At 40.7% G+C, this 13828-nt stretch overlaps 1 protein-coding gene across 4 annotated transcripts in view; it reads left to right on the plus strand.

The window, feature by feature from the left end:
* prkg1b (protein kinase cGMP-dependent 1b) overlaps positions 1 to 13828 on the plus strand; it is a 155870-nt gene that overhangs the window by 5146 nt on the left and 136896 nt on the right. For 2 of the 4 annotated variants that reach the window (XM_023993138.2, XM_023993139.2), the window contains exon 1: positions 11673 to 12270. The exons of the other annotated variants lie outside the window; for them this stretch is intronic. In XM_023993138.2, the coding sequence (XP_023848906.1) occupies positions 11966 to 12270 (305 nt within the window). In that variant the 5' untranslated portion in view covers positions 11673 to 11965. Of the gene's footprint in view, positions 1 to 11672; positions 12271 to 13828 lie in introns of those variants that run through there. 4 annotated transcript variants of the gene reach the window in all.

Below are 13828 nucleotides of genomic sequence, written 5' to 3' on the forward strand. Positions count from 1 at the left end.
TGGAAGCACAGAATTGTCMAGAATGTCATTGTATGCTATTGCGWTAAGAATTCCCTTCASTGGAACTAAGGTGCCTGAACCATMAAAAACAGCCCCAAACTATTATTCCTCCTCCACCAAACTMTACAGTTGGCACTATGCATTCGGGCAGGTAGCGTTCTCTTGGAATGTGCCAAACCCAGATTTATCCGTTGGACTGCCAGATGGTAAAGCGGGATTCATCACTCCAGAGAACCCATTTCCACTTCTCCAGAGTCCAATGGCAGCGAGCTTTACACCACTCTAGCCAAAACCTGGCATTGCGCAAGGGGGGGGGGGGGGGGGGGGGGGGGGGGGGGGGTGGTGGTGATCTTAAAGGCTGTGGTGAGGCTGCTCGGCATGGAAACCCATTTCATGAAGCTCCCGACGAACAAGTTCTTGTGCGGATGTGCTTCCGGAGGCAGTTTTGGAACTTGGTAGTTGCAACCGAGGATAGACGCGTTTCAGCACTCGGCGGCCCGTTCTGTGAGCTGGTGTGGCCTATCACTTCGCGGCTGAGCTGTTGTTGCACTTAGACATTTCCAATTCACATAACAGAACTTACAGTTGACTGGCCAGCTCTAGTAGGGCAGAAATTTGATGAACTGACTTGTTGGAAGGTTGCATCCTATGACGGTGCCACGTTGAAAGTCACTGAGATGTTCAGTATGGGCCATTCTACTGCAATGTTTGCATAAGGAGATTGCATGGCTGCATGCTCGATTTTATACACCTGTCGCTGAAGTAGCCAAATCCACTAATTTGAGGGGTGTCCACATACTTTTCTTAGTATATATCGCATAGATTGCTTTTGGATTACTGATAGTGTTATTTGGGTAGTTAACTGGCTTCATAGTTTTCCGGGACCGGGGTCTGCATGCTGAGGTGTGGTTCCTTAGTGGTGTATCTGGATTCATGCATTTGTGAACATTGTACTCTAGACGAGTTAATGTGACCGCATAAGAGGTTATGGTACGACATATAAGTGACAAGGACTCAGACTGACAGAGACAGAAGCAGTAACGTTCTCCAGTGCACAGTCTAATTTTTTCCTAACTTTCTCGCTTTCATCTTGTTTAATGTCTGGGATGGCTATTTCTCTAATCTGTGCCAAATTCATGCGCAGTAGTGTACGTTTGTGTATTTCAAGACACTAATAGCCGCTGGCAGAACTAAGAACTACGCCCCCTCATCCCCAAGGTATGATAAGCACGTATGTGTTCCCTGTCGCATCATATAGTGGATGAGATATATTCTGCCAAGTAAGCAATGTGCTCCAAAAACGAAAATTGGTCAACGGTTTAAGTTGCTTGTACAGTTGAAGTCGGAGTTACGTACACCTTAGCCAATACATTTAAACTCAGTTTTTCACAATTCCTGACTTTTAATCCTAGTAAAAATACCCTGTTTTAGGTCAGTTTAGGATCACCACTTTATTTTAAGAATTTGAAATGTCAGAAAATAATAGTAGAGTGATTTATTTCAGCTTTTATTTATTTCATCACATTCCCAGTGGGTCAGAAGTTTACATACACTCAATTAGATTGGTAGCATTGCTTTAAATTGTTTAACTTGGGTCAAATGTTTTCAGGTAGCCTTCCACAAGCTTCCACAATAAGTTTGGATGATTTTTGCCCATTCCTCCGACAGAGCTGGTGTAACTGAGTCAGGTTTGTAGGCCTCTTACTCGCACACACTTTTTCAGTTCTGCCCACAAATGTTCTATAGGATTGAGTCAGGGCTTTGTGATGGCCACTCCAATACCTTGACTTTGTTGTCCTTAAACCATTTTGCCACAACTTTGGAAGTATGCTTGGGTCATGTTCCATTTGGAAGACCCACTTGCGACCAAGCTTTAACTTCCTGACTGATGTCTTGAGATGTTGCTTCAATATATCCACATAATTTTGCTTCCTCATGATGCCATCTTTGTGAAGTGCACCAGTCCCTCCTGCAGCAAAGCACCCCCACAACATGAAGCTGCCACCCCCGTGCTTCACGGTTGAGATGGTGTTCTTTGGCTGAGCAAGCCACCCCTTTTTCCTCCAAACATAATGATGGTCATTATGGCATAACAGTTCTATTTTTGTTTCATCAGACCAGAGGACATTTCTCAAAAAGTACGATCTTTGTCCCCAGTTGTAGTTGCAAACCATAGTCTGGCTTTTTTATGGCAGTTTTGGAGCAGTGGCTTCTTCTTTGCTGAACGTGGTACCTTCAGGCATTTGGAAATTGCTCCTAAGGATGAACCAGACTTGTGGAGGTCTACAATTCTTTTTCTGAGGTCTTGGCTGATTTCTTTTGATTTTCCCAATGTGTCAAGCAAAGAGACACTGAGTTTGAAAGGTAGGCCTTGAATTACATCCACAGGTACATCTCCAATTGACTCAAATGATGTCAATTAGCCTATCAGAAGCTTCTAAAGCCATGACATATTTTCTGGAATTTTCCAAGCTGTTTGAAGGCACAGTCAACTTAGTGTATGTAAACTTCTGACCCACTGAATTGTGATACAGTGAATTATAAGTGAAATAATCTTTCTGTAAACAATTGTTGGAAAAAGTACATTGTGTCATGCACAAAGTAATGTTCCGCTAACCGACTTGCCAAAACTATAGTTTGTTAACAAGACATTTGTGGAGTGGTTGAAAAACGAGTTTTAATGACTCCAACCTAAGTGTATGTAAACTTCCGAKGTCAACTGTACATAATGTTCTCTCAGCTCTTGTTGTTTTTGGGCACCATTGATTACAGATGTGTCCTGATGCATTGCTAACGAGCACCAAGGCATCGTCTGAAGTTATAAACAAGCTTTGTGGAACTAAACCCACTTTTGGTAATTACATGTCACTCACACTAACATATAGGCCTGCGTTGAGTGCACTGACAGAGGTCCACTGATATTGACTCTTGTGAAAGTGTATTTTTATCACTGATTGATATAACGAGAGCACTATTGGGTACTTACACACCCTCCAATACAATATTGAGTGCCCTGACTCCGAGTATACTTACTATGAGTGTGCATCGGAGCCGATACGATTCTCACTCTACAGATACTAACGTTTTGTCTGTGCTCACTGTTGGCTCAGAACGTGCCATGCTTTGATCTTCTGAGATGCAGAATTCCACGTGAGTGGGAGATGTCACGGAGGAGCTTGATTCACAGTTCTGATAGGGTGGATTGGCACCTTTCTCTGAATCGTTAATGGATTCACTGGTCTCACAGTCAGTCAGCACCTTCTGCTCTCTCTCTCGCGCTCTCCGCTTTTTTGTTCAATGGTTTTAAAGATGTGACGCTCAAACGTGTTCACAGGATCTGCGTCTGACTCGCATGCCATTCCCTTTTATTAAACCTAGGTATCCTCAGCTCTCATTGCAAGTGTTAACAGTACACAGTTTGAAACTCCTAAAGATGTCAACGTGAGCAATGTGCACTGTGAGCCATGTGTGACAATTATAAACACCCCAAGGCAGTTTCTCCACAGACACACGCAGACATAACAAAAGTGACCACTGTCCCAGATATTCTCCTCTAGTTGCAGGTAATAACAATAGCCACATGATGGCAGCAAAATGCTTTTTCATGGTTAGGATCCTTTTGTAAATGGGAGTGGCTGTGTGACCGGATTCTCTTGATGCCTATTCCCAATAGGTAAACAATTGTACCTCCTGTGTATGTGCTACTTTTCTGTTGTAACTAATATACGYCGTGATTAACACGTAGGCGGCCTACAAATAAATGCCTTTGTCTGTTGTAACTATAATGACATATTGCAGTATTACAAACATAAGCAGGACACAGACAGGCAGTCTAAATAGCGATTTAATGTAACGTTCTTTTTCCAGGTTTGGGAGGTGCATGCAGCTATCTTGTCAGCATATCTTCGAAGATTACATCATTGCAAACATAAGCACGAGGCAGACTGGGAGTCAAATGACTAGTGTTCTTTTTTCAGCTTTTCAGTCTACGATATGGCAGCATATGAATGGGTATGCTAAGAATTGAGTTTCAAGGGACTAGTCCTCTAAAGGACTAGTAAAGGCCCAGTACACTACTTCAGTTATTATTATTTTTTCTTTCTGGGGGGTGCTGCAGCACCCCTCCTTCCTGCAGCTATGGTTGTAACCATGTTTTAGTTCACTGTGTATACACTGTGACAATCCAGATTAACAWGGCGAGTAGTAAATGGATCCACTTAAGCTGTTTCGATCCAGTATGGACACTATGCTGTACATGCAAACACATAAGGGATGAGAGGCCCAATTCGATAGGTTMTTGTACATGGCTTACACTGTCTGCACCCAATGTTTCTCATTTAAAACTCCATATATAATCAACAAGCTCCTTCAAAAGCACTCCAGAATGGAAAGTGTGTTTTCTTGCTGAGACAGACAAAAAGGCCCTTGGGTTACCAGTGACCTGTGCTCGCATGTAGAACAGAGTGACTATTCTCTGCATTTGGAGATGYCAATCATACACCTTTCACCTGTATTGAAATCATGTATTGTATTGTACTTATTATTGTAGTGGTCCAGTGCGGGCTCAGTTTCTGAGTGCATGTCACTAGCAACACAGTTTCTGAGAGCATGTCACTAGCAACACAGTTTCTGAGAGCATGTCACTCGTAACACAGTTTCTGAGAGCATGTCACTAGCAACACAGTTTCTGAGAGCATGTCACTAGCAACACAGTTTCTGAGAGCATGTCACTAGCAACACAGTTTCTGAGAGCATGTCACTRGCAACACAGTTTCTGAGAGCATGTCACTAGCAAGTTGTGGGTCCGATTCATACCGGGGGCACATACAAAAATGTGTGGATACTGTTGTCACTTTGGATAAAAGCACCTGCAATTTCAGTAAAGCAATGTGACCCCAGAAACTTCATTTTGGATACATGTTTACTTTACAAAGGATGCATTTGTTATATACAGTACTTGTTATATACAGTACTTTTTTTTCATAATAGTCCTCATCAAACCKGTTTAAAATCTATAGGGATACCAAACGGTTAACTGATTATCAATTTAGAGCAGTCGGCTTAAGTAATAGTAAAATGTATTTTAACAGATGACATTCCAATCATGTCTAAAGCACTGTGACAATTGCATTGTGAAAAGCAATGACTTTATATGAACATTTATTGCAAAGTGAAACACTCATTAAGTTTGGTGAACTGAGTCAGGTTGTGACTGTAGGATGTTGTGTTATACTTAGTCAATCAAAAATGTGCTTAGAGTTTTGAAACAACTGCCTTTTTGATGATCTGTTTWGAGTTTTGTACTAAATGGGATGAAAATGTACCACAAACTGTACTGTTGAAAATTGGGGGGGGAAATGTAATCCCAAATGTATATAAATCTGAAACATTTGTTCATTATCTAGTACTGCTGCTTGTCTAAATAATAAAACCTAAATAGGATTCTGGGCTATGTGTGCTATGAGTTGGTCACAGGATGGAGCTGTAGACCCTAGTCAGAATCGTGTCCTTATTTGGCATCACTATTACAAACGTCATCAAGTCTGTGGCTAAGTAAGATAAGCTACCAAATGAAGCTCGGGTTAAAAAAGAAGATTAGGAAAAATATTGTCTTAAACTCAAGGGAACAATGATAACACAGAAAGAATGGTCTCATTTATGTCAAATAGAGCCATAAGAGAGGGAACCTGTTGGAAGAGATTGTTATTTTTGATCTGTACTTTCTCCGTTTCTGGGACTTGTCACAGACATTAGCTCAAACAGAACGATCTATCCAAACTATTAATCAGTGTTTGCAAAACCATTGTTACCCCAGTGTTTTGGGGGTCAACCCATGCTGCCTCAAAGGGGTGAATACCATCATCATTGTCATCKTGCCAGGATCATAATTAGAAGTGGTCAGCATCTTTTATCGGTCTCAAACCATGATAATGAGTATTGTCCTAATAGTGGGAATGGGAGTAAACGTATTCACATTACTGCATACAGTTCGTATCTGCACATTACTATTGAAACCATGCAATATTTTGTGCAAAGTAATTGATTACAAAATGGGATAAAATACGTAAGGGGTCATCAACGAGGGGCTCTATGCGGTCTGTGTAACAATAAGGTTTGATCAATAGTCCTATACTTCTACCCGAATCCTCACTGATCATGGAACTGGTATGACAACGGTCCAGTCATCATAAACGGTGCGCTAGGCTTCAGGGTTACACTGCCAGCCTAACATAGAACGGACATGGAACGAGACAGTAACAGCGTCAGCAAAGTCATAATACAGACAAAAAAACGATTAATGCAGCAGCGTGGAACTGACAAATATAGGGGAGGCAATAAACAGATGATGAGTGAGTCTAGGTGAGTCCAATATCGCTGATGCGCGTCACGAGGGACGGCAGGTGTGCGTAATAGATGATAGGCGTGAGTGATGCAGGGCAGCCTGGCGGAGGGGGGAAGAGCGGGAGCAGACGTGACAGGTGTGGAATTTTGGACGCAGAAGTGCAGTTATACTGCGATGTACTGAAGTTATACTGCGATCTTTTTTCGTAAGGGAAAGTGGGCTACATGTCCCAATTATTCAACTTGTTAAATATTATCCACTATTGCTAGCGACCCTCAGGATCAACCACACGGATGTAACAAAGGATAGATCAGGAAACTAATGATGTAATGGAATGATGCCAAATGTAAGCTACAAATTGAAAAAGTGACAGTTAAAGATTTGTTGTGATATTTGCGGGCAAAAATCATTGTTTTTGCTGCGGAAATCCTGACATTATGTTCAATTTATTGCGAAAATGCTCTGATGAGGGGAAAAAGATTGTTGACGTGTGGCTTGATTTGAACCATATTATGCAGTAAATGTGTGGTGATTGGTTGAAAATACGAGCCCTCTTTTTGCAATGGGTCAGTTTAATGCGATAATATTCTGATGTGTTTGTTTTATGCGGAAATAGTGCAGTGATTAGTCAAATTTGCAAGCCCTTGCATAATATGCAGGAATTGTTGATTTAGCAAAAAATTGTACGTTCGCAGAATCCTGGAGGGACTGATTACTGATGTTGGCTACCGATAGTGGATAATATTTAACACGATAAAAATAGTTTAAAAAGTCTGCGTTGAAATTAAAAAATTCTAGAGTGCACAAAGGTTATCTGTCTCGACTGTCACTCTGCACGGATTCGGTTTGTCATCTCATTTGGCTTGCATCTCCAAGATTCATCCCTGAAAGTTATAAAGCCATACAATTTTTATTCTGCTTAACCGCACAGCATTTCATATACTTCACTGTGAAAAAAGGGCACTCATATGATGACATGATTCCCTTTTCTTCTATATGACTGGTTTCACGTTAGTCTCCAGCGATCATAAGGAAAAAATAAAACTAAATTAMATTTGTTATTACAGTCCCATTCTCCAAACAGATTACTCATTGACCTAGCTCTTATCAATTACACATTACAGTGCATGGATAATGGTGTAATTTATATCGGAAATAGTAGATGTTTTTCCACTTGGAACCGACAGGTGCTCAACCTTACATCATGGTTTCCTCCAGAAGTTGAAATTGTTACATTTTTGGCTCTGCATGAAAGTTGAAAATACCAATTTTCTGGCCGTTGAAAAAAAGAAGTTTTTTTTCCTAACTTATGGATGTTGAAAATACTTATTTTCTGGGTGTTGGAAATATGTCTTTATGGACATCATTGTTTCTATGGCCAAATTTCAACCATACATGCATTCACTTACACTGAGCATACCTAATATTGAGTTGCACCCCTCAGAACAGCCTCAATTCTTCGGGGGATGGACTCTACAAGGTGTCGAAAGTGTTCCACATGGATGCTGGCCCCTGTTGACTCCAATGCTTCCAACAGTTGGCATGGGTGATGGACTATTCTTGATACACACGGAAAATTGTTGAGCATGAAAAAACAGCAGCGTTGCAGTTCTTGACACAAACCAGTGCACCTGGCACCTACTACCATACCCAGTTCAAAGACACTTAAATATTTTGTCTTGCCCATTCACCATCTGAATGGCACACATATACAATCCAGGTCTCAATTGTCTCTAGGCTTAAAAATCCWTCTTTAACTGTCTCCTCCCCTTCATCTACACTGATATGAAGTGGATTTAACAAGTGACATCAGTAAGGCATAATAGCGTTCACCTGAATTCACCTGGTCAGTCTGTCATGGAAAGAGCAGGTGTTCTTAATGTTTTGTATACTCGGTGTATATCGACATGTCAATGAAGAAAGCATTATATCACATTCAATATTATGAATTTCAATTAAAATAAAAAAATGGAGCAAACTAAAGTTTGCAGTAAGGAATATTTTATTATTCAGACCTATAAAAAATAAAAATAAAAAACATTCTCAGTAACGGTTACAAAAAGTTTTTCTTGCTATGACTGATGTGTGGTTGTTTATCTTCCTTACTTGAATGCATTGACTGTAAGTCACAAGGGTAAGAGCATCTGCTGAAGGAACAGAATGTAAATATAAAACAAACACTTACAAAGCATGCTGGTAACTATTCTAATGATCTCCAGCCCCAAACAAGTACAAATTTGGTCGGTCTGGAACAGACCAAATCTGAACGGTTCATAGATGTCTGAACTGTATGAACTGCATAGTACAGTTCAGTACAGTAAAGCAGGGCTTCCCAAACTTGGTCCTGGGGCTCCCCCATGGGTGCACGTTTCGTCTTTTACCCTAGCACTACACAGCTGATCCAAATAACCAACTCATCGTCAAGCTTTGAGTATTTGAATCAGTTTTGTAGTTCTAGGGCAAAAACCAAAATGTGCACCCAGGTGGGGCCCTAGGACCGAGTTTGGGAAACACTGCAGTAGAGCACAATAGACCAGAGTTGAGTACATTTAAGTTCAGAAGAGTAGAATACATTAAAGTAAACCAGGTTGCAATACGTAAGGCATAAACACCGACGTACTTCGGAAATGGACGACGCAGCGGGATGAGGGGGAGCCTTTTTCCAAAGTAATGTACAGAACGGAGGCGTTTATCCTGTTTATACCACAGTTGCCAAACAAAACACTACTAAAGCACACACTTACCGGTATAAATAACATTTTATTGTTGATATTTAAATTTTTATAAGATAATTCACGCTTTCTCATCTTTTGGTTGATACTCGACCCAGTCATTCATTCGATTAGTTCAATATTTATGGAAGCGACCGAGTTGTTTGTTCTATATGTTCCGTTGCCATGCAACACAGTTGCATAGCAAGTTGTGGGTCATCTCCAAACAGTTTACTCATTGACCTAGCTCTTATCAATTACACATTACAGTGCATGGATAATGGTGTAATTTATATCGGAAATAGTAGATGTTTTTCCACTTGGAACCGACAGGTGCTCAWCCTTACATCATGGTTTCCTCCAGAAGTTGAAATTGTTGCCATGCAATGCTCGCATTGCATATTGTTGCCATGCTCGCTGCTAATGTTCGTGTCCCTTGCTAGCTAGTCAACTAACTACAGCTAACACAGTCACAACCTCTGAAGACAGAATAACAGCAAAGTAGTTGCATTTGTGTTTGTTTAAGCTGTTTTCCAAAGTTTATTGCAACGTACCGGCCGCCTACTCTTCTTCTTTCAGCTGTTTTCTATTGACATTCATTTGGATACATCATAACAATGAGCTGATAATGCCCAATTTTGCCTGGCATAGCTAAAAAAAATTGCCTTCTCGTCAGAACACTCGACGCTGTTCATTACGAGGAGATCGCATTGCATATTAAACACTAGGCTAGAAACTAGCTAAATAGTTTGTTGCCAGTAAACCTGCCAACATCACAAAACCGAATTCAAAAATACCAGTTGCTGAAAACAGCTAGAAATATGTGAGAGGATTTGACGTCATTGCTCCACTTGCGTCATGACTGCAACAGTAGGGATCAGAGAAATTCATGTTTCATCACTCACCACGTTAGGTCAGCAGATGCTCCAAAAATAAGTCAAAGCTAGGTAGCTAGCTACATTTTTCCTCATTGGACCTACATTTATAATGTATCCAATTTCGGTTTGTGTGGTTGTTGATTTAGTTTTGTGTAACAAGTACGGTTATCATGTGTAGGCGAATACTGGGTCATGATTGCAAGGTGTACCGATATCTTTTCCAACTGTTCCAATATCCTTCCCAACTGTTCATTTATCTGGTTTTAATGTCCATGTCTAGAAGGGCATCTCTAGAAATCAGAAACGACTATTCAGCAAAGCTGTGTATAAAATACATTATCATGTATTATACAGCAGGTGGGTCTAATCCTGAATATTGATTGGTTAAAACCACATTCCAGCTGGCATCTATTCCACAAGTTACCACCGGCTAAATCTATGACATTAAAATGGCTATTAACTCTGTTCCATCTGACTGCGCAATCCACTGTCTCATTAGCCCAGCCAGGCAATTTATGAACTTGATCTCCACTATAAAAAGCATCTAGACATTATCTTACATTTCTTTTAGACTAACATGTACTTTTAAACAGAGGAGATTTGTATACATCTTGCTGTCTGTCTCTGACATTTGCAACATTGTTTCAATATTCAAATTTGATCTCCAGCTGTCGCATAGTAATGAAGGTTTTCTCAGCCAGTCAAAATCATGAATAATTTTTATGGACAGATACAAAGAAATACCAATAATAAACAGGTCAAACAAAAGCTAGTTTGCGGTCTTCGCAGCGTCAGTTTGAAGTGATTGTGTTAGCTGTGTTGTTGGCTAGCTCATCTGAACAACAGTGTCCTGACGAGAGAGCACATTTTCTAAGCCAGGTGAAATGGCGCCTCATTAGCTCATTGTTATGGATGTATCCAAATAAATGTCACTAGAAAACGGCTTAAACAAATGCAAATACTTTGTTCTTATTCTGGCTGCACTGTTTGACGTGACTGTAAGTTAGCTAGCTAGCAAGCAAGGGATAAGAACGTTGAACGTTGAAGGAACGTCCATAGATACAAAACAAAAAGACTTGGGTTGTGTCTCTGGCAACTGAACCGATAAAACYAACAACCAGCCAGCTTGGGTAGCAACCCTAGATTTGTGTGGGGACTATATCTTGTAGAAGGATGAAATAGGTTGAATAAATTAATGAAAATAACGTTTTTAATTAAAATGTTAAATCATTATTTGAATTTGTTGGTAACCTGTTGTATAAAAGTGATAATGCCTTCAAAGCCGGTGTTTGGAGGATATATTGACACGGTTTTCTGGCCCTCGACTTCATTTTGGGCCAAACAACATCCGTGCCAATATATCCTCCAAACACCGGCTTCTCCGGCATTATCACTTAACTATACTCTGCTGTACTCTACTGTACTGAACTATACTTTACTCTACTGTACTGTAATGTATTGTACTCTGCTGTTCTAAACTGTACAGTGCTGTCCAAACTTGTGAAACATAGATGTGTATGATTCGTTAAAATCTGAAACAAACATAGAAGTCCATGTTTGGGCTAAATCCAAGGCTGTTTGGGCCATAAACAATCTGAACCAATTATAGACGTTGAACTCAAGGCCGGTCTGGACCGCACCAAAAAAAAGATTGAAAAAATACATCCGGTCTGGACAGGACAAAAAAAAAACGTCCAAAAGACATCTGCGTCGGTCCGTGCATACTGGGTTATTACACTCGTGGGGTGGATGATTGTGCTTTGGCATCCTGCGAGCGCTGACGCTCACTCTGGGTACTGACGTATGTGAGCAATAAAATGAAACGTATTGCTCGTCACATTTGACCAACCTTTAATTTGAAACTCACCTGAGAGCTTCAAATCAAGCGCAAGAATTGTTCTGCCCGAAATCTGGAGCAATTGTTCAATTTGTGTAGTGGCACTGAACTGGGAGGTTGCCTTCCATATCTGTGCATCATTCATATCATTCGCAAAGTTTGCTGCGCTCTTGTGATCCTGACTTCTCTGGAAACTATGGGGACTCTACGCGATCTCCAATACGCACTACAGGAGAAGATTGAGGAGTTGCGACAACGAGACGCGCTTATTGACGAACTGGAGCTGGAATTAGATCAAAAGGACGAATTGATACAAAAGCTTCAAAATGAACTGGATAAATACCGATCCGTTATCAAACCGGCGACGCAACAAGTCCACAAGGCAAGCGTACTACAGGAGCAGCACAGGACCAAGAGACAGGCGATATCAGGAGAGCCCACCGCCTTTGACATTCATGAACTCAGTCATGTCACTCTTCCATTCTACCCCAAGAGCCCACAGTAGGTGTCATATGACCATCTTTGTTCATTGTCTCTTGTGTGCTTACGCCTGTGCGTCTGTTTTTATATCACCATATCCCTGTTAGAGTATGAGTCAAATGGTACCAAAAGTGAATCCCATGAAAGCAACATTGATGTCTAGTAAGCTAATTGAATGTCAACACGATGGCTTTAGATTTGCCTGTGTTTGCATTTGCAATGAGGTACGTGTGTGTGTGCGTGCATGTGTCTTAATGGCAATATGATATCAGGCAGCCACTATATATTTGCATACTGGATGCTAGTTGTGCAGTGACAGTATGGTTTGTGCATACACCTGGTTGAGTTTATATGATAAAACTAGCCTTCCCTCAAGCCTCAACATAAACATTTGTTTTACTTGAGTTTGACACCGTTATGGAGACTCAGTAAACCCAAATCATGCACACCCATTCAACATTTTACATGTTACAGTAATAGTCAGCCTCTGACAGCATACGCCTGACATTTCTAATTTACTTGTTGCTCAAACCCACATTAATCGAGAAGTGTTTAGAGACACAAACTATTCTTATTTACAATAAAAGTGACTCCAAAATGACACACTACATTATTTATGATTCATTTTTATTGGGAACAAAATGATCTGAAACAACTAAAATAAACTGCAAATGCATCCAACAAGTTTGTGGAGTCACAAACTTGATGTAGTCATTACTTGCTAGGACTATGGTACCAAATACTAAACTTTCTACTTTAATAATAAAGAGGAGTGGCAGGCCCGGTGCACAACTGAGCAAGAGGACAAGAATCTGGAAACAGAAACAGACGCCTCACAAGTCCTCAACTGGCAGCTTCATTAAATAGTACCCGCAAAACACCAGTCTCAACGTCAACAGTGAAGAAGCGACTCCGGGATGCTGGCCTTCTAGGCAGAGTTGCAAAGAAAAAGCCATATCTAAGACTGGACAATAAAAACAAAAMATTAAGATGGGCAAAAGAACAAAGACACTAGACCGACGAACTCTGCCTAGAAGGCCAGCATCCCGGGGTCGCCTCTTCCCTGTTGATGTTGAGACTGTTTAACCGGTACTATTTAATGAAGCTGCCAGTTGAGGACTTGTGAGGTGTCTGTTTCTGAAACTAGACACTCTAATGTACTTGTTCTCTTGCTCAGTTGTGCACCGTGGCCTCCCACTCCTCTTTCTATTCTGCTTAGAGCCAGTTTGCGCTGTTCTCTGAAGGGAGTAGTACACAGCGTTGTACCAGATCTTCAGTTTCTTGGCAATTTCTCGCATGGAATAGCCTTAAATTCTCAGAACAATAACAGACTGACGAGTTTCATAAGAAAGTTATTTGTTTCTAGCCTGTAATTGAACCCACAAATGCTGATGCTCCAGATACTCAACGTGTCTAAAGAAGGACAGTTGTATTGCTTCTTTAATCAGGACAACAGTTTTCAGCTGTGCTAACATGATTCCAAAAGGGTTTTCTAATGATCAATTAGCCTTTTTAAAATTATAAATTTGGATTAGCTAACACAACGTGCCATTGGAACACAGGAGTGATGGTTGCTGAT

Source organism: Salvelinus sp. IW2-2015, linkage group LG8 (assembly GCF_002910315.2).
Source record: "Salvelinus sp. IW2-2015 linkage group LG8, ASM291031v2, whole genome shotgun sequence".
NCBI classification, from domain to species: Eukaryota; Metazoa; Chordata; class Actinopteri; order Salmoniformes; family Salmonidae; genus Salvelinus; species Salvelinus sp. IW2-2015.